This window comes from Panthera uncia (assembly GCF_023721935.1).
Source record: "Panthera uncia isolate 11264 chromosome A1 unlocalized genomic scaffold, Puncia_PCG_1.0 HiC_scaffold_17, whole genome shotgun sequence".
In the NCBI taxonomy this organism is placed as follows: domain Eukaryota; kingdom Metazoa; phylum Chordata; class Mammalia; order Carnivora; family Felidae; genus Panthera; species Panthera uncia.
Window position 1 is genome coordinate 110,109,492 of NW_026057577.1, and position 21,919 is coordinate 110,131,410.

The 21,919-nt window shown below is 36.7% G+C and overlaps 1 protein-coding gene across 3 annotated transcripts in view; it reads left to right on the forward strand.

Annotated features, from left to right (window-relative positions):
• Positions 1 to 18,581, forward strand: part of LOC125934543 (zinc finger protein 300-like) — a 36,209-nt gene extending 17,628 nt beyond the window's left edge. For 2 of the 3 annotated variants that reach the window (XM_049647987.1, XM_049647988.1), the window contains exon 6: positions 13,692 to 18,581. In XM_049647987.1, coding sequence (XP_049503944.1) covers positions 13,692 to 15,235 — 1,544 coding nt within the window. In that variant the 3' untranslated portion in view covers positions 15,236 to 18,581. The remainder of the gene's footprint in view (positions 1 to 13,691) is intronic. The other variant, XM_049647989.1, reaches the window with a different exon arrangement.
• Positions 18,582 to 21,919: the final 3,338 nt, after the last annotated feature.

Genomic DNA, 21,919 nt, shown 5'->3' on the forward strand with positions numbered 1-21,919 from the left:
CCACATGCCAGTGCCTTAACACAACAGTGTTTGTTTCCTTTACGTGATGCAAATCCAACACAGTTTGGCAGGGGGGCATGCTCCACTGGTCCCTCAGGAATCCAATTGACTGAAGTTAACACCATCTGCCGTCCAACTTGTCACTGATACAGGGGAAGAGGAATCTGGAGAACTCACAAGGCTCTTCTGAGCTTTACCTAGATTGTCAGTTTACTATAAAAGGGTATGTAACCCAGGAACACCCAGATGGAGGGGATACCTAGAGGAAGGTATGTGGAAGGGGCGCAGAGCTCCCGTTCCCTCTCCAGGTGCACCACCATTCTCCTAGCGCCTCCCATGTGTTCCCCAACCTGGAAGCTCCTGGAGTTCTTATTTGATTTCAGTCTCTTAACCAGATATATGATTTGCAAATACTTCCATCCTATGGGTTGCCTTTTTACTCTTTTTTTTTTTAAGCTATTTATTTACTTTTTGAGAGGGAGAGAACACGAGAGGGGGAGGGACAGAGAGAGAGGAAGAGAATGAATTCCAAGCAGGCTCCAAGCTGCCAACATTGAACCCAATGTGGGGCTCGATCTCAGTCTCGTGAATCATGAGATCATGACCTGAGCTGAAATCAAGAGTCAGATGTTTAACCAGCTGAGCCACCCAGGTGCCCCAATGTTTTCACTCTCTTGATAGTATCCTTTGACACACATGATTTTTTAATTTTGATGAAGCCCAGTTTTTCTGTTGTTCTTTTGTTGCTGTCATATCCAAGAATCCATTGCCAAATCCAAGGTCATGAAGTTTACCCCTATGTTTTTTTCCTAAAAGTTTTATACTGTTAATGTTCTTACATTTAGGTCTTTGATACATTTTGAATTAATTTTTGCACATGATATGAAGTAAGGTTCCAACTTCATTCTTTTGCATGTGGCAATCCAGGTGTTCCAGCGCCATTTTATTTATTTATTTATTTATTTATTTATTTATTTATCTTTTGATGATGACGTGTGGTTTTTTTCATTTTTATTTTTTTAATACTAGTAAACTTAAATACAGTGTTGTATTAGTTTCAGGTATACCGTATAGTGATTCAAAAATCCCATATATTATTCAGTTCTCATCAAGATAAGTGTACTCTTAATCCCCTTTAACTACTTCACCCATCCCCCCACACCTCCCCTCTGATAATCATCAGTTTGTTCTCTGTAGTTCAGTCTGGTTTTGTTTTGTCTTTTTTTTGTTTTTTCCTTTGTTCATTTGTTTCTTAAATTCCACATGAGTGAAATCAAATGGTATTTGCGTTTCTCTGACTGGCTTATTTCGTTCAGCATTTTACTCTAGATCCATACATGTTGCTGCAGATGGCAAGATTTCATTCTTTCTTATGGCTCAATGATATTCTATTGTGTATATATACCATATCTTCTTTATCTGTTCATCTGTTGATGGACACTTAGGCTGCTTCCATAGTTTGGCTATTGTAAATTATGCTGCAGTAAACATAGGGGTGCATGTGTCCCTTTGAATTAGTGTTTTTGTATTTGGGTAAATTCCCAGTAGTGTGATTACTGGATCATAGGGTAGTTCTGTTTTTAATTTTTTGAGGAATGTCCATACTGTCTCCCACAGTGGTGTATCAGTTTGCATTCCCACCAGCAATGCACAGGTGTTCTTTTTCTTGACATCCTCAACAACATTTGTTGTTTCTTGAGCCCATCCCCTACTTTTTTTTTTTTAATTTAAATTTTAGTTAACGTAGAGCTTTTGATTTTAGACATTCTGACAGGTGTGAGGTAATAATATCTCATTGTGGTTTTGATTTGCATTTCCCTGATGAGTGATTTTGAACATCTTTTTATTTTTTATGTGTCTGTTGGCCATCTGGATGTCATCTTTGGAGAAATGTCTGTTCATGTCTTCTGCCCATTGTTATTTATTTATTTTTTAATTAAAAAAAATTTTTTTTGAGACAGAGAGAGACAGAGCGTGAGCAGGGGAGGGGTAGAGAGAGGGAGACACAGAATCCAAAGCAGGCTCCAGGCTCAGAGCTGTCCACACAGAGCCTGACGCGGGGCTTGAACTCACGGACTGTGAGATCGTGACCTGAGCTGAAGTCGGACGCTTAACCAACTGAGCCACCCAGGCACCCCATATTTATTTGTTTATTTATAATATACATCCAAGTTAGTTAGCATATAGTGCAATAATGTTTTCAGGAGTAGATTCCAGTGATTAATCCCCTATGTATAACACCCAGTACTCAGCCCAACAAGTGTCTTCCTTAAGGCCCCTTACCATTTAGCCCATCCCCCCCATCCACAGCCCCTCCAGCAACCCTCAGTTTGTTCCCTGTATTTAATAGTCTCTTAGGTTTTGTCCCCCTCCACGTTTTTATATTATTTTTCCTTCCCTTCCCTTATGTTCATCCGTTTTGTATCTTAAATTCCACATGAGTGAGGTACATGATATTTGTCTTTGTCTGACTAATTTCACTCAGCATAATACCCTCCAGTTCTATCCACGTAGTTGCAAATGTCTTCTGCCAGTTTTTAATTGGATTATTTATTTTTTAGGTGTTGAGTTGTATAAGTTCTTTGTATATTTTGGATACTAACCTTTTGTTAGATAAGTCATTTGCAAACATCTTCTCCCATTCCATAGGTTGTCTTTTAGTTTTGTTGGTTGTTACCTTTGCTGTGCAGACTTTTTATTTTGATGTAGTTCCAATAGTTTATTTTTGCTTTTGTTTCCCTTGCCGCAGAGGACATATCTAAAAACATATTGTTATGGCCAGTGTCAGAGAAATTACTGCCTGTGCTCTCTTCTAGGATTTTTATGGTTTCAGGTCTCACATTTAGATCCTTAATCCATTTTGAGTTTATTTTTGTGTACAGTTTCAGAAAATGATCCGTTTTCATTTTTTTGCATGTAGCTGTCCAGTTTTCCCAACACCATTTGTTGAAGAGACTGTCTTTTTCCCATTGTATATTCTTGAAGATTAATTGATCATAGAATTGTGGGTTTATATCTGGGCTCTGTATTCTGTTCTACTGATCTATGTTTTCGTGTCAGTACCATCCTGTTTTGATTACTGCAGTTTTGTAATATAACTTGAAGTCTGGAATTTTGGTCCCTCCAGTTTTTCTTTTCTTTTCTTTTTAAATCTTTTTTGTTTATTTATTTTATTTTTAAAATTTTTTAACGTTTATTTTTGATGCAGAGAGAGACAGAGCATGAACGGGGAGGGTCAGAGAGAGGGAGACACAGAATCTGAAACAGGCTCCAGGCTCTGAGCTGTCAGCACAGAGCCTGACGCGGGGCTCGAACTCACGGAGTGCGAGATCATAACCTGAGCCGAAGTCGGCGGCTTAACCGACTGAGCCACCCAGGCGCCCCAATGTTTGTTTATTTTTGAGAGAGAGAGAGAGAGAGAGAGAGAGAGAGAGAGAGAGAAGGAGTGGGGGAGGGGCAGACAGAGAGGGAGACACACAATCTGAAGCAGGCTCCAGGCTCCCAGCTGTCAAGAGCCTGACACGGGGCTCGAACCCACAAACTGGGAGATCATGACCTGAGCCGAAGTTGCACACTTAACCGACTGAGCCACCCGGGTGCCCCTGTTTTTCTTTTTCAAGGTTGCTTTGGCTGTTCAGGGTCTTTTGTGGTTCCCTACAAATTTTAGGATTGTTTGTTCTAGTTCTGTGAAAAATGCTGTTGGTATTTTGATAGGGATTGCAATACTTGTGTAGATTGCTTTGGGTAGTATCGACATTTTACTATATAACAATTTACAAATAACAATATTTGTTCTTCCAATCAATGAACATGGAATGTCTATTTGTTTGTGTCTTCAATTTCTTTCATCATTGTTTTCTAGTTTTCAGAATATGGGTTTTTCTCCTCTTTGGTTAATACCAGGAGGTATTTGGTTAATACCTCCTAGGTATTTGTATTATTGTAAATGAGATTGTTTCCTTAATTTCTTTTTGCTTTATTATTAATGTATAGAAATGTAGATAAATGTTGTATCCTGTGACCTTACTGAATTCATATATGAGTTCCAGCAGTTTTTTGGTGGAGTCTTTCAGGTTTTCGGTATATAGTATATCATGTCACCTGCAAATAGTGAAAGTTTTACTTCTTCCTTACCAGTTTGGATGTCTTTTATTTCTTTTTGTCTGATTACTAGGGCTAGGACTTCCAGTACTCTGTTGGATAAAAGTGGTGAGAGTGGACATTCTTGTCTTGTTCCTGACCTTACAGGAAAAGCTCTCAGTTTTTCCCCATTGAGTATGATGTTAGCTGTGGGCTTTTCATATATGATGCCTTTATTATGCTGAGGTATGTTCTCTCTAAACCTACTTTGTTGAGGGTTTTTATTATGAATAAATTTTATACTTTGTCAAATGCTTTTTCTGCATCTATTGAAATGATCATATGGCTTTATCCTTGATGGGACACATCAGTTGATTTTTTGCAAATACTGAACCACTCTTACATCCTGGGAATAAATCCCACTTCATTGTGGTGAACGATTGTTTTAATGTATTGTTGAATTCAATCTGCTACTATTTTGTTGAGGATTTTTGCATCTGTATTCATCAGAGATACTGGCTTTTAGGTCTCTTTTTGTGTGTGTGTGGTGTCTTTACCTGGTTTGGGAATCAGGGTAATGCTGCCTCATAGAATGAATTTGTTCCAGCACCATTTATTGAAGTGATTTTTCTTTTCCCATTGAATGGTCTTGGCACTCTTGCCAAAAATCAGTTAGCCATAAATGAAAGAGTTTATTTCTGACTATACTATTCTGCCTATCTGTATATCTATCTCTGTGCCAGTCTCTTGACTATCGTTGCTTGTAGTAAGTTTTGAAATTGGGAAATGTCATTCTTCCAATATTGTTTTTCTTTTCCAAGACTGGAAACATTGGCTGTTCAGGGTTCATGTGAATTTTGGAATAAAGAGTATCCATTTCTACAAATAAGTATTCTTAGATTCTGATAGGGATTTGTTGAATTTTTAGATTGATTTGAGTAGTATTGCTGTCTTAACAATATTAAATCTTCTAATCAGTGGGAGCATATAATTTTTTCCTTTCACTTAGATCATTAATTTTTTTCAACAATAGTTTTCAGAGTATAAATTTCATACTTGTTAAATTTGTTTCTTAGTCTTTTATTTGATGCTATTATAAATGGAATTGTGTTGTTAATTTCATTTTTGGATTGTCCATTGCAAGTGTATGGAAATGTAATTTATTTTTATATATTGGTCTAGTATTCTGAGAACTTACTAATAAACTCATTATTTCTTTTTCTTTAACTTATTTTATTTTATTTATATTTGAGATAGAGACAGACAGACAGAGACAGTGTGTGAACAGGGGAGGATCAGAGAGAGACAGAATCTGAAGCAGGCTCCAGGCTCTGAGCTGTCAGCACAGACCCCAACATGGGGTTTGAACTCATGAGCCGTGAGATCATGACCTGAGCCAAAGTCAGATGCTCAACTGACTGAGGCACCCAAGCATCCCTATTATTTCTTTTTTTTTTTTTAAGCTTATTTATTTATTTTGAGAGAGAGAGAGAGCAAGGGGGAGGGGCAGAGAGAGAATCCCAGGCAGGCTCCACACTGTCAGTGCAGAGCCTGATGTGGGGCTCAGGCCCATGAACCATAACAAGATCATGACTTGAGCTGAAGTCAGATGCTTAACTGACTGAGCCAGCCAGGCACCCCAGGTCTTTTTTATTTTTATTTTTATTTTTGTAAGTTTTTATTTCTTTATTTTGAGTGTGAGTGAACAGGGGAGGGGCAGAGAGAGAGGGAGAGAGAATCCCAAGCTGGCTCAATGCTGTCAGCATGGAGCCCGATGCAAGGGCTGGATCTCACAAACTGAGATCATGATCTGAGCTGAAATCAAGAGTCACTTGCTTAACTGACTGAGCCACTCAGTCGCCCCATTTATTATTAGTTCTAATTGTTCTTTAGTTGATCTCTTAGGATTTTCTGTATAAACGATTTGTCACCTACAAAAAGAGATAGTTTTATATTCCTTCACACATTGGATACCTTTTATTTCTTCTTCTTGCCTAAGTATCCTGGTTAGAACCTCCAGTACAATTTTGAATAGAATAGGGGGTGGACATTCTTGTCTTATTCCTGATGTTTTGTGGGGGGGATATCCAATCTTTCAGTGTTAAGTATATTAGCTATAGGTTGTCATGCCCTTTATCAGGTTGAGGGATTTCTTTTCTATTCCTAATTTTTTGGTGTTTTTTTGTAATGAAAAATGTGTTGGATTTTGACAAATGTAATTTTTTTTGCATTTACTGAGATCTTTTTATTCTGATATATTACTGAATTTTAATTAATTGATTATTGGATAGTAAACCAACCTTACATTCCAGGACAATTTCAACTTGCTGATGGTGTATAAATCTTTTTATGTATTGCTGGATTTGGTTTGCTGCTTGTGTTGGGGATCTGGAAGACCACCCTGCAGTTTGATGATTTGCTAGAAGAACTCACAGACCTGGAGAAGCTGTTATACTCATGGTTATGGTATATTACAGTGATAGAATTTACCGGTCTGGGTCTGGACTTTTCTTTGTGGGAAGATTTTTATTTACCAAATTTCTTTCCTTGATGTGAATGTATTCTAGTTATCTATTTTTTCTTGAGTGGGTTCTGGTAATTCATGTCTTTAAAGGAATTTTTGTCTTTCATCCAAATTGGCAAATTCATGGGTATCATATTTTTCATGATAATCCCCTATTGTTCTTTTATGTCTGTAGGATCTTTTATGTCTGTAGGATCTAGAGATGTTCTGTTTTTCATTGCTACTTTGCCATTGCCATTTCCCTTTTTTTTTCTCTTTGCTAACTAAAGCATACTAATTTTATTAATTTTTTCAAATAATCAGTTTCTTGTTTCATTTCTTTTTCTCTGTTGTTTGTCCATTTTCTATTGCCTTGACTTCCACTCTGATCTTTATTTTTCCTGTCTTCTACTTATTTTGGGTTTAATTTGCTCTTTTTCTAGCTTCTTAAGGTGGAAGCTTAGATTATTTATTTGAGATCTGTTTTGTTTTCTAATATGAGCATTTAAATACAGGTAGTTCTCACCTGTGTGGTAGCAAAGGACCATAAAAATTAACCATACAGGCCAAAACTTTGCAAACTAGTCTTCATAATCAATGGAAAAAATTAAAATTGTTTTGTAATTTGTTGAAACTTTTTATGAAAACATTAAAAATGATCTCAATGTTGGTTATGACTGTATAGAGATAGTAAAACAAATATTTACTACCTTGCAATTTAAAACATTGACAGCATTGAAAATGTCTTTTATTTTTTTTTAACAGCCCTGTACAGAGTAGTTTGAGCAGTGTCTACCTTCTTATTCTTGTGTAACTTATGATAGGAAATGAACCTGTTTTCTATATCTTACTGAATTCTCAAACTCTTTTCCAAGGTTGGATCAGCCGCCAACATTTTACCCTTTTTGTTTTCAGTGTTGTGAGTTATGTTCAAGAAACTGTGAAGATTTTTTTCCAGGGTCACTTTTTCTGTAATATATTTATTCTTTTCATCACAACCTAAGAATTTTTGTCAATTAACTTTTACCTTCACTAAATCCTTCTGTCTACATGCCTAAAGACTTATGAATAGTGGCAATCCCAACATTTCCACCATCATCTATCTTGTAACCACATCCAGTATTGTTAGTGTTGTTTCTCTGTTGCATCTTCATCTTTGTAGGCCAGTTCCCTGTTTCAGTTACCATTTTTGTAAAATGCTGTGTGGGTTTTCACTGGGAGACAGAGAGGAAACACATCTATACACTTTGTGTTCTGTATATGTATCTGTATATGTATCGGATAACAGATGTAGAATTAATAACTGACAACAGACTTTGAAATAAGTGAAATGATTGAGTACTGAGCATGATGTGTATCTGTTATTTACATATTGATTTGTGGACTCAAGGCTGGCAGTGAAGTTTGTACTTTATGCTATTAGCCGCAGGTACTATACTGTGGTAATTAAAACGTTAACGGTCTTGATGCCAGACTGGTATTACTTAACTAAACTGTACTGAAATTCATGCATGTCGGAATCATGCAAAATGAACATCACCTGCATATAACTTGTCCTCTAGGTACTGCTTTAACTGTGTTTCACAAATTTTGACATACTGTTTTCATTTTCATTCAAGTTCTTTTTTTTTTTAATTTTTTTAACGTTTATTCATTTTTGAGAGACAGAGACAGAGCATGAGTAGGGGAGGGGCAGAAAGAGGAAGACACAGAATCTGAAGCAGGCTCCAGGCTCTGAGCTGTGAGCAGAGCCTGACGCGGGGCTTCAAGTCACGAACTGCGAGATCATGACCTGAGCCGAAGTCAGACGCTTAACCGACTCAGCCATCCAGGCGCCCTGTTTCAAGTTATTTTCTAATTTCTTTCTTTCTTTTTTTTAAAAATAATTTACATCCAAATTAGTTAGCATATAGTGCAACAGTGATTTCAGGAGTAGATTCCTTAGTGCCCCTTACCCATTTAGCCCATCCCCCCTCCAACCCCTCCAGTAACCCTCAGTTTGTTCTCCATATTTATGAGTCTCTTCTGTTTTGTCCCCTTCCCTGTTTTTATATTATTTTTGTTTCCCTTCCCTTATGTTCATCTGTTTTGTCTCTTAAAGTCCTCATATGAGTGAAGTCATATGATTTTGGTCTTTCTCTGACTAATTTCACTTAGCATGATACCCTCCTGTTTCATCCATGTAGTTGCAAATGGCAAGATTTCGTTCTTTTTGATTGCCAAGTCATACTCCATTGTGTATATATATACCACACCTTTATCCATTCATCCATCGATGGACATTTGGGCTCTTTCCATACTTTGGCTGTTGTTGAGAGTGCTGCTATAAACATGGGGGTGCATGTGTCCCTTCGAAACAGCACACCTGTATCCCATGGATAAATGCCTAGTAGTGCAATTGCTGGGTCGTAGGGTAGTTCTATTTTTAGTTTTTTGAGGAACCTCCATACTGTTTTCCAGAGTGGCTGCACCAGCTTGCATTCCCAAGTTATTTTTTAATTCCTTATTGGACTTTTTGACACATAGGTTATTTACAAGTATGTTATTTTCCAAACATTTGGGGGAATTTTTGAGATCCCTTTTTGATATTTATTTCTGATTTTATTATGGTTGGAGAATATACGCTGTATGATTTCTGTCCTCATAAAATTATTACGGTTTGTTTTGCAGCCCAGTATGTAGTCTATTCTGATGTTTGATTCACATATTCTTGAAATGAATGTGTATTTTGTTGTTGGATGGGGTATTTATAGATGTCAGGTTCATTGATGCTTATTGTGTGTGTGTGTGTGTTTGTGTGTGTGTGTGTGTGTGTGTGTGTGTGTTTGTTCTTTTATACATCTTGTGAGAGGAATGTTGAAATCTGTAGACATTAATTTGTCTTTTTTTCCTTTCATTTTTGTTAGTTTTAATATGTGTGTTATGGGCATCTATAACACATAGATGTGTTGTAATGGTTATATCTTCTTGCAAATCTCCTTTTACAGTTTTGAAATATACTTCTTTGTTTCTAATAATATTTATTATCTTGAAGTCTATATTGTCTAATACTAATACAGCTACTTCACTTCTCTTATGATTATAGTTTGCATGATGTTTTTCTCCCCATTCTTTTGTTTTCAGCCTATTTGTCTTTGAATTTAAAGTGAATTTCTTGGGGCACCTGGGTGGCTTAGTTGGTTAAGCATCTGACTGTTGATTTCAGCTCAAGTCATGATCTCACAGTTTGTAAGATTGAGCTCTGCTTTGCACTCTGAACTGACAGTGTGGAGCCTGCTTGGGATTCTGTCTCCTTCTCTCTCTGCTCCTCCCCCATGCACTTGCACTCTCTCAAAATAAATAAATATGTAAAAAATAATAAAGTGAACTTATTATAGACAATGTATAGTTGATTCTTAACTGTTTTATCCAGACTGACAGTTTCTGACTGGAATATTATTCCATTTCTAGTTAATGCAATTATTGATTTGTTTTGATTTATGTTTGCCATTTTGCTATTTGTTTTCTGTTTGTTTAATCTCTCTTTTAGTCCTTTTTCTTTTCCTGTCTTCTTTTGTGTTAAAAGAATGTTTTATAGTATACCATTTTAATTTCCCTGTAGAATTTTTATTCGTAGTTCAGTCTCTACATACATGTAATATTGCTATAGGGGTTACAATATGATATTTAACTTCTTATAACCTACTACATGTTAATGCTGCTATATTTTTCTGGCAAAACATAGAAATTTCGCACTAACATAGCTCCATTATCTATTCTCCCTTATCATTTGGTGCTGCTTTGTTCTTTTAATCATGTATGTTACACTTAAAATGTTTATCATAAATTGGACAATATGTTGTTATTTTTGCTTTAAAAAGCTTTTTAAATGGCAGTGCAAGCTGGTGTAGCCACTCTGGAAAACAGTATGGAGGTTCCTCAAAAAACTAAAAATAGAACTACCCTATGACCCAGCAATTACACTACTAGGCATTTATCCACGGGATACAGGTGTGCTGTTTCGAAGGGACACATGCACCCCATGTTTATAGCAGCACTCTCAACAATAGCCAAAGTATGGAAAGGGCCCAAATGTCCATCGATGGATGAATGGATAAAGAAGATGTGGTATATATATACATATATATTATATATATATATATATATATGTATAATATATACGTATATATGTATATACATATATGTTATACATATATATGTACATACATATATATGTATAATATATATATACGTATATATATGTGTATACACACACACACACACACACACACACACACACAATGGAGTATTACTCGACAATCAAAAAGAATGAAATCTTGCCATTTGCAACTACGTGGATGGAACTGGAGGGTATTATGCTAAGTGAAATTAGTCAGAGAAAGACCAAAATCATATGACTTCACTCATATGAGGACTTTAAGAGACAAAACAGATGAACATAAGGGAAGGGACACAAAAATAATATAAAAACAGGGAAGGGGACAAAACAGAAGAGACTCATAAATACGGAGAACAAACTGAGGGTTACAGGAGAGGTTGTGGGAGGGGAGACGGGTTAAATGGGTAAGGGGCACTAAGGAATCTACTCCTGAAATCACTGTTGCACTATATGCTAACTAATTTGGATGTAAATTTTAAAAAATAAAAAATAAAACAAGTTAAATAAATAAATAATAAAAAGCATTTTAAAGAAAATCAAAAGAGAAAAGGCAGACATATTTAAATTCCTTATATTTACTGACATACTTAAAAAAATTTCTAGGGGCCTGTGGATTTGAGTTATCATTTGGTGTTATTTTGTCAGAGATCATTTCTTTAGTATATTCTGTCATTCAGTTCTGCTAACAAATGTTTTTGTTTATCTGCAGATTCCTTTATTTTGCCATGTTTAAAGGAAAGTTTGCCTAGATACAGAATTCCTGATTGACAGGTTGCTTGTTTTTAGTATTTTTTTTTTTTTTAATTTTTTTTTTTTTAACGTTTTTTATTTATTTTTGGGACAGAGAGAGACAGAGCATGAACGGGGGAGGGGCAGAGAGAGAGGGAGACACAGAATCGGAAACAGGCTCCAGGCTCCGAGCCATCAGCCCAGAGCCTGACGCGGGGCTCGAACTCACGGACCGTGAGATCGTGACCTGGCTGAAGTCGGACGCTTAACCGACTGCGCCACCCAGGCGCCCCAATATTTTTGAATTTGTCATTCACTTTTTCTTTCTTGCTGCTTTCAAGATTTTTCTTTTTGTCTTCAGTTTTCAACAACTTAATTTTGACGTGACTAGTTATCTAGGTATTCTACCTGTGGTTTATGGAATTACTTGGATATGTAAATTAATGTTTCTCATCAAATTAGATGATTTTAAAGGCATTTTTCTAATTTTTTTTTGCCTCTTTCTCTTCCCTCTTCCTACTACTCCAATCCCGCATATACTGGAATGCCTAATATTACACCATAGATTTCTGAAGTTTTGTTTGTTTGTTTTTATATATTTTTTTCTTTTTGTTCTTGGAATTAGTTAATTTTTAGTGATATCTTCAAGTTTATGGATTCGGATTTTGCCTTCTGCTTCTCAAATCTAATGACCCAGCTGGTGGAAATTTAATTTCAGCTTTAGAATTTTTATTTGGTTCTTTTATGTTTTAACTTACACAGAGTAAATGTTAGACATAGAGTAAGTTAACTACACAGTCATGATATAAAAAAGTTCTAATACTCAAAATTTCCTCTTTCTGCCTTTTTATAGTCAAACTAATATCTTTATATACTTTTTTTCTCTTTTAAAATTGCATATTCACCCATTCCCTAGCCTTTTTTCCCTTAACTTTTTTTTTTTTTTTTAAGTTTATTGATTTATTTTGAGAAGGAAAAAGAGTGCATATAAGTGGGAGAGGGGCAGAAAGTGAGAGAATCCCAAGTACACTCCACACTGTCAGCACGGAGCCCAGTGCCGGGCTTGGTTTCACAAACCGTGAGTTCATGACCTGAGCCAAAATCAAGAGTTGGATACTTAACCGACTGAGCCACCTAGGCGCCTCTCCTTAACGTGTTTAATGTGTTTATAATAGCTTCTTTGGGATCTTTGTTTATGAAGTACAGTACCTATAGAGAATCACTTTCTATTGACTGATTTTGTTCCTTAGTGTAGATCACAGTTTTCTGTTTCTTTATATGTCTAGCAATTTTTAGTTGAACATTCTGTATTGTAGATAATATGTTGTAGTCTGGATTCTTCTGGTCCTTCTAAGGGTTTCTGTTTTGTTTTAGAAGCATTTAATTTGCTTGGTCTTAAACTGTGACATCTGTCTCTCCCATAGACTGTCATTGCTGATGTCTTTGCTTAGTTTTTGTTTAAGCCTGGCTCTCTAAGAGACTCCCCTTCATCTGCATAAAGTAGAGGTGAGCTTGTGTTATGGACAGAGGTTGTATTAGACATCAAAAGCCATCACTCTTGGCTGCCTGAGTTGTGGATGTGTCAGACCACTTTAAAAGTATAGCAAATTTGCAAGTCTCTCCAAATTTTCAACCACCTCTGGGCTCTCTAGGGTCTCTTTGCACAAATATTTTAGTGGTTGGGTGGGGGTACAGAGAAAGTTTATTATCTCAACCTTTCTCTGACTCTTACTTCCAAATTCCCCTGTTAAATTTCTAGCTGCTCTACTAACAGCATCAAGGCGTATATCATGGGGATTTCTGTTATCTTTTAATGCCCCATAAACTAGGGATGGGGGAGATGGGAAAATCTGAGAAAAAAATTCCACAAGCTTCCCATTCTTATCTAAGAAAGAAGTTTTTGGTGAATAAGCACTTTTCAGCTTATGACCTGCCTTTGGTAGTTTTTCTGTACCATGAGTTGGTTGTTTTTTTAAAAATCATTTTATTTGTTTTTGTACTTGTTTTTTGGGAAGAATTCCTCAACTACCTCATGCCACCACTATTGGAAGTCAAGTCCATCTTTAATTTCTCATGTGATAAACTTATATGTTTTAAATGGCCTGTTGCCTTCCCAGCTCTCTGTCTCTTGGACTGTCCTGTATCATTCATTTGTTTTTACCCCTTTTGTCCTCTACTAAATCTTTATATCTATTTGATTTTATTTCTTTATTCTTTCAGAGAGGGAGACTAGACTTGACAACCCTCAATTGGATATACCTGGAGATGTTTCCTTCCATAAGGAGGTATTGGAAAGTGTAACAAGGGATCCTTCACTATACTCCATTTTTAAGGTCTGGCAGGGTGATGACCAGATGGAGAGACATCAGGAAAATAAAGACAGACTTCTCAGGCAAGTCATGGTCATCAAAAACAAAACAGTTGTTGAAGAATCAGGTTATACATATAAGGCATCAGGAAAAATATTTCATGACTGCATAGACCTAGATGTTTCAGGACAAAGATTGTATAAATGTGACTCATTTGAAAAGAGCTTGATACCTAATATAAACTTACTCAGTTGTAATAGGGGTTATGTAAGAAAAAACACTGTTGAGAATTTTAGATGTAGGAGTACACCTATTTCTTCCTATTCTAAGCATGAAAAAATTCATAATGGAGTGAAACACTGTGAAGATAGTCAGTGTGGAAAGATTATCAGCAATAAACAGTCTCTTTTTCAATATGTGAATGTTGAAACTGGAGACAAGACCTGTATATGCATTGAATGTGGAAAATCTTTTCTAAAAAAGTCACAACTCATTATACATCAAAGAATTCATACTGGAGAGAAACCGTATGATTGTGGTGCATGTGGGAAAGCCTTCAGTGAAAAGTCACATCTCATTGTACATCAGAGAACTCATACTGGGGAAAAACCTTACGAGTGTTCTGAATGTGGAAAAGCTTTCTCTCAGAAATCGTCCCTCGTTATACATCAGAGAGTTCATTCTGGGGAAAAACCATACGAATGTAGTGACTGTGGGAAAGCCTTCTCCCAGAAATCACCTCTCATTATACATCAGAGAATACATACTGGTGAAAAACCTTATGAATGTAATCAGTGTGGGAAGGCGTTCTCCCAGAAGTCACAGCTGATCATACATCATAGAGCTCATACTGGAGAGAAACCATATGAATGTGCTGAATGTGGGAAAGCCTTCTGTGAGAAGTCCCACCTCATTATACATAAAAGAATTCACACTGGGGAGAAACCCTATAGATGCACTCAGTGTGAGGAAGCCTCCAGCAGAAAGTCAGAACTCATTATACATCAGATAATTCATACTGGGGAGAAACCTTATGAATGTACTGAATGTGGGAAGACCTTCTCCCGGAAGTCACAGCTGATCATACATCAGAGAACACATACTGGAGAAAAACCATATAAATGCAGTGAATGTGGAAAAGCTTTCTGTCAGCAGTCACATCTCATTGGACATCAGAGAATTCACACAGGAGAAAAACCTTATGTGTGCAGTGAATGCGGGAAAGCCTTCTCTCAGAAGTCTCACCTCCCAGGGCATCAGCGAATTCATACAGGAGAAAAACCTTACATATGTGCTGAATGTGGAAAGGCGTTTTCCCAGAAGTCAGACCTTGTTGTACATCAGAGAATTCATACTGGGGAGAAACCCTATCAGTGTGCTATGTGTGGGAAAGCCTTCATCCAGAAGTCACAACTCACTGTACATCAAAGAATTCATACAGTGGCAAAATCGTAAGAATGGACTAAGCACAGGAAAGTCTTCAGTATCTGCTTAAGCCTTAATAAATACCACAAACTTACAGATTTCATGAGTTTGGGGGCATCTTTACTGGTAAAATTTAAGAAATGAGATAAAGTTTCTAATATGTTTATTTTTTTATCAAAGATTAGGGGCGCCTGGGTGGCTCAGTCGGTTGAGCGCCGACTTCAGCTCAGGTTACGATCTCGCAGTCCGTGAGTTCGAGCCCTGCATCAGGCCCCTGTGCTGACAGCTCAGAGCCCGGAGCCTGTTTCAGATTCTGTGTCTCCCTCTCTCTCACCCTCCCCCATTCATGCTCTGTCTCTCTCTGTCTCAAAAATGAATAAAAACGTTAAAAAAAAAAAAAAAAGATAATACAAACATCTCAGTTATATAAATAATGGGTATTTTCCCTATGGCACGTAAATAAGACTTTTGAGATTGTGAACTGAATTAATTGCAAGTTATATAGTCTATTTTGAATCACATATTTGTGATTATGTTACATAATAAGAATTGGACCAGTAGTAATATTATTAATGTTAGCTTAGCATAATTATGGCTGTGAAATAAATCCCCATAGAGCACATGAAGAAAACTTGAGTCAAAAGATGCCACAACCTAGAAACTGTGCTTGAGGGAAGGATTTGATTGTTCCTGTAAAGGTACATGTAAAAAAATATATATATTCTTGTAGATAGATGGAAAGATGGATTGATAAGGTCCAATAAATGTGGTCTTTTGGTTTTTTTGTTGTGTTTTGTTTTGTTTTTCATTTAAAGAATATAAGTTGGTCTGTGTCAGTGGATAGTCCTAGGATCTTGGAATTGACACTTGTTTCTCTGTTTCACTCCTCTCCTCTAGGACTTTGGTGTGATGGAAAGACATAGATGGCCATAGGTTTTAATGCTTATTCCATTACCCACAGATTGTGTGACTTCAGGGAAACCTTTTTTCATCCATGGTATCTGTTCCCTCATCTATATATGAAATTCTGGCAGAGAATATGTTTTTAGCTCATGTTTGTCCCCTTTATCTTTCCTCTCTGTTCTTTTGCAGGAGGTTGCTGATAACCATGTGTCCCCATTTAAACTTGATTTGCATTCCAGACACTGTGTGTCTGATTTCCCTGATTTCCTATTCTCTTCTTTGTCCATTTCACTGCTCTTGTGTCTGGTGGCCTAACGCATACTGTTATGGAGACCTCACTTTTACTTATTTTATTTTTCAAGCGCATATAAATTATGGTGTTTGTACATAAAGACCCTGTGTGATGCCACCACAGATCCTGTTTTACCCTCTCCCTGAAGCACCAGTTCTTTTTCCTGAGAATTGAGTGGTCCTCAGAGAAAAACCCATAGGGAATGTGGAAGATGTGCCTGGGATAGCTTACATGGGTAAGTATGAATCTGAACATAAAAATCCCACCTGCTATCTCTAAAATGTTTCTTTATTCTTTGTTGTGGGGCCAGTTCTGCTCCCATAAGAATCTTTAGGAGAGCATCCTGGTGGGGACAAGTCCTGTGTGGCAGGGATGTTGTGACCTGTGTGGCTAAATACGATTTCTGCAATAGAATTCCTACTTGATTCCTCCCTATGTCCTGCTTAGGTGACCTTTCTCTGCAGGGCCGCAGTGTTTACTCTGAGAAGTAAGACTTTGCATGGGAACCTCTGCAGAGAACATGGCATACCCCAAAAAGATGTGCAAACGTGTGAGAAAATTCTTTGTGTCATTGTGAACATGTGTTTGATGCTGCATGTAATTGGCCATTTGGATCTGGGAAATAAAACCTTCGGCATGTAGCAAGGAGTGATCTACTTTGAGAGGTCTTGATGGAAGTTGGCCCCACCTGGCCCTTATGGGGAGGCATGGGAAAGTCAGGGTTTCCAGAACATACAGAAGTTTTGTGAGAAGGAAATGATAATATAGTGACAGGGAAATTATGTAAGGAAAATAAAGACCCGAGTTTCTCTCTCCTCATGGGCATTCCACTTTGCCTTTTACTTTCTAAGGAACCTCATTAATCTGATCATGACATAATATATATTATATATGGCTATAAAATATAGGAAAATTTGATATTTACTGGTATATAGAAAATTTTCCGTCTAAAGTCTAGAAAAAAGACAGTGTCCATTTTCACCAGTTTTATTCAGTATTGTATTGAAAGACCTAGTCAGGGAAATCAGGCAAGAAAAAAAATTGGTATAATGATTGGAAAGCAACAAAACACATTTGTTGACAAAATTGTATGCATAGGTGATGAAAATGTATACGTTAATTATTAGAAATGGAAAGTAGCAAGGTTTCTGTATAGAATATTGTTAAAAGGAAAGTTTATGCAACAGATATAAAATGAAAATTTAAAGGTATCAATTACAGGGGCATGAAAAATACAACATGTCTAGAAATATGTGTATTTTCAATACTATGTTGAAAAGAAGTGGCAAGAATGAGCATCCTTGTATTATTCCTGATCTTAGGGGAAAAGCTTTCTGCACCATTGATTAAGTTAGCTGTGAGCATGCCATATGTTGCCTTCCTTATGTGGAGGTACATTCTTTGACTAATTGGCTGAGAATTTTTTATCGTGAAAGAATATTAAATTTTTGTCAAATGATTTTTCTGCATGCATTGAGATGATTTTTTATCCTTTATTCCATTAATGTGATGAATCACATTTATTAATTTGTATACATTGAAACATCTTTGCATCCCAGGTATAAATCACAGTTAATCATGATGTATGACCCTTTTAATGTGCTGAATTCTGTTTGTTCTTATTTTGTTGAGGATTTTACATTTATATTTATCAAGAATATTGAGCTGTACTTTTCTTGTAGTGCCCTTACCTGGCTTTGGTGTCAGAGTGATAGCCTTGTAAAATGAGTTTGTGAGTACTCCCTTCTTCAGTTTTTTGTAAGAGTTTAAGTAGGATTGTTAATTCTTTAAATGTTTGGTAGAATTCACCAGTGACACCATCTGGTCCTGGGATTTTCTTTGTTGAGGTGTTTTTGATTACTGATTCAGTCTCTTACTCATTATTGGTCTGTTAAGATTTTCTATGAATGATTCAGTCTCATATATTCTATGTTTCTAGCAATTTATTTCTTCTTCATTATCCAATTTGTTGGCATAATTGTTCTAAGTGATATTATGGTATGTTGTATTTCTCTAATATCAGTTGTAATGTCTCTTTCATTTCTAAATTTATTTGAGTCTTTGCTCCTTTTTTTCTTTGGAAAAAAGACAATGCCCATTTTCACCAGTTTTATTCAATAGTGTGTGTCTAACTAATGGTGTGTTAATTTTGCTTATCTTTTCAAAAAAACAGCTTTTAGCTTCATTGATCTTTTCTATTGTTTCTCTAGTCTCTGTTTCTGCTCTTATCTTCATTATTTCCTTCCTTCTGCTAACTTTTGTCTTAATTTGTTCTTCTTTTCCATGTCTTTGAGGTGTAAAGCTAATAGTTTATTTGGGATCTGTGTGTGTGTGTGTGTGTGTGTGTGTGTGTGTGTGTGTGTGTGTTTGTGTTTAAGTTTATTCATTTATTTTGAGAGAGGAAGAGAGCAGGGAAGGGGCAGAGAGAGAGGGGGAGAGAGAATCCCAAGCAGGCTCTGCAATGTCATCGCAGAGCCCGATGCAGGGCTTGAATTCACAAACCATAATGCCATGACCCAAGCTGAAACCTAGAGTCAGACGTTTAACTGACTGAGCCACCCAGGTGCCCATGGGATCTTTGTTTCTTAAGGTTGGCATTTATCTCTATGAACTACCTAAACTACTTTTACTACAACCAAGAGGCTTTGGCATATTGTGTTTCCATTTTCATTTGTTTCAAGGGCTTTTTAAAATTACCTTTTGATTTCTTTTGGTTTCTTCTTTGATTCATTGATTTCTGGTATGTGTTATGTAATTCCCACTTATTTGTGAGTTCCAGTTTTCCTTGTTACTTTCTAGTTTCATACCATTGTGGTCAGAAAACATACTTGGTATAATTGCAGTCTTCTTAAATATGCTAACATTTGTTTGTGACCTACCATATCATCTATCTTGGGGAATGTTTGTGTGCCCTTGAGAAGAGTGTGTATTCTGCTGCTGTTGGATGCAATGTTTTGTGTATGTCAGTTTGGTCCAATGGATCTGAAGTATAGTTCAGTGTTTCCTTATTGATTTTGTCTGCCTGATCGATCGATTATCTATTTATTTATTTATTTATTTATTTAGGCAATCTCCACACCCATCACGGGGCTTGAACTCAGAATCCCTAGATCAAGAGTCACATGCTCTTCTGACTGAGCCAGCCAGGTTCCCTGTGATCAATCCATTGTTGAAAATGGGGTACCAGAGTCTCCTGTTATGATTGTATTTTGTCTACTTCTCACTTCAGACCTGTTAGTGTTTGATTAATATATTTAGGTGCTCTGGTGTTAGGTGTATATATATTTATAATTGTTATATATTCTTTATTACTTGGTCCCTTTATCAATACATAATGATCTTTTTGTCTCTGTTACAATTTTTTTTAAATGTTTATTTTTGACAGAGAGAGAGAGAGACAGAGCATGAGTGGGGGAGGGGCAGAGAGAGGGGGGGAGACAGAATCAGAAACAGGCTCCAGGCTCTGAGCTGTCAGCACAGAGCCTGACATGGGGCTCAAACTCACAGACCGTGAGACCATGACCTGAGCCAAAGTCGGACGCTCAACTGACTGAGCCACCCAGGTGCCCCTACAATTTTTAACTTAAAACTGTATTTTGCCTGATACAAGTATACCTACTTTTGATCACTTTTGGTTTCCATTTACTTGGAATAACTTTTTCCATCCTGTTTGATCCTATCCATGTTCTTAAAGCTGAAGTGAGTCTCTTCTAGGCAGCAGGTAGTTGGGTCTTTTTTTTTTTTTTTTTTTTAATCTGGCTAGTATTGGGGCGCCTGGGTGGCTCAGTCGGTTAAGCGTCCGACTTTGGCTCAGGTCATGATCTCGCGGTCCATGAGTTCGAGCCCCATGTCGGGCTCTGTGCTGACAGCTCAGAGCCTGGAGCCTGTTTCAGATTCTGTGTCTCCCTCTCTCTCTGACTCTCCCCTGTTTATACTCTCTCTCTGTCTCAAAAATAAATAAATGTTAAAAAAAAAATTAAAAAAAATTAAAGAATTTTTTTAAAAAATTAAAAAAAATAAATCTGGCTAGTATTAAAAAGACAAAAAAAAAAAGAAAAGAAAAAAGTTACAAGTGTTGGTGAAGATGTGGTGAAAAGGGAATCTTCAAGCCCTGTTGGTGGAAATGTCAACTGTGCAACCACTGTGGAAAGCACTATGGAATTTCCTCAAAAAATTAAAGATAGCAATACCACATGATCTAGTAATTCTTTTTTAAAAATATTTATTTATTTGGAGAAAGAGTGAGCATGAGTGAGGGAGAAAGAGAGAATCCCAGGCAGTCTCTCTGCTGACAGCACCGCTTGAAATGGCACTCGATCCCATGAGCTGTGAGATCATGACCTAAGCCCAGATCGAGTCAGACACACAACCACCTGAGCCACCCAGACACCCCAGTGATCTAGTAATTCTATTACTGGGTATTTACTCAAAGAAAAACAGAAACACTAATTCAAAAAGAATATCACAGGTTAATTCTGCAAATAATTTCGTAGCATTACTTTGGCTACCCAATAGTTTTCGACATAGCTTAATTTAGGTATGTGCAGTGTGAAGAGGTATCTTAAACAGCTTTGATTGGGGTTGAACACTGAAATGAAAACAAAATAAAAGTAAAAGCACTTTAAGTAGAAAAATGTAAACATAGGGCTCTACCTATTGTATGCCTTTAAAAAAATTTTTTTTAAGTTTATTTATTTGAGAGAGAGTGAGCAGGGGAGGGGCAGAGAGAGAGAGGGAGAGAAAGAATCCCAAGCAGGCTCTTGGGCTCATCATGCTGTCAGCATGAGCCCAATGCAGGACTCAAACCCGCAAACTGTGAGATCATGACCTGAGCTGAAATCAAGAGTTGGATACTTAACCGATTGAGCCACCCAGGCACCGTTATTTTATGCCTTTTAAAGTCTTTATTTACCTTGTTAGCAACTTTTGTTTTTAACACTATTATGGGAGTGGTCTACTTTGCATTAACACATACTTGAAATAATAAAATAGTCAAGCATGGCATGTGGTGGTCTAAAAATCAAAGCAACACACTTGTTGATATAAACAACATCACTCAGTACCTACTAAGATAAGTGTGAAGATTACAGAATCTAACATCCTGTACTACAATAATAAAGCAAAGTGACCAATGAAGGCAGAAAATAGGGCTTAAAAGAGCCTAATCTCAACTGAATTTAAAGCATTCACATAAGAAAATGCATATTGCACAGTGTAAGCAAATGTTCCACCAAGCAATTTAAATGAGAGACAGAGTATTCACCTAATACATAACAATGATCTCAGAAGAGCAAGTGTTCTTTCTGTAAATGACAAAAGCTGTGAAAATATGGAAGAGTCTAGCACATGGAGAGTTACAAAGGAAAAATACAAAACCAAACCTAGGTATAAAATTTAAAAAAAATTAAATATTGAAAAATTCAAAACTGTGGCTCATCAAAAATGTTGAATAATTGTCTTCTGTGAGAGCTCAAAGTTTTTGTTGATGTGAATGTGTTTACGTACAACTAAGGCTTACT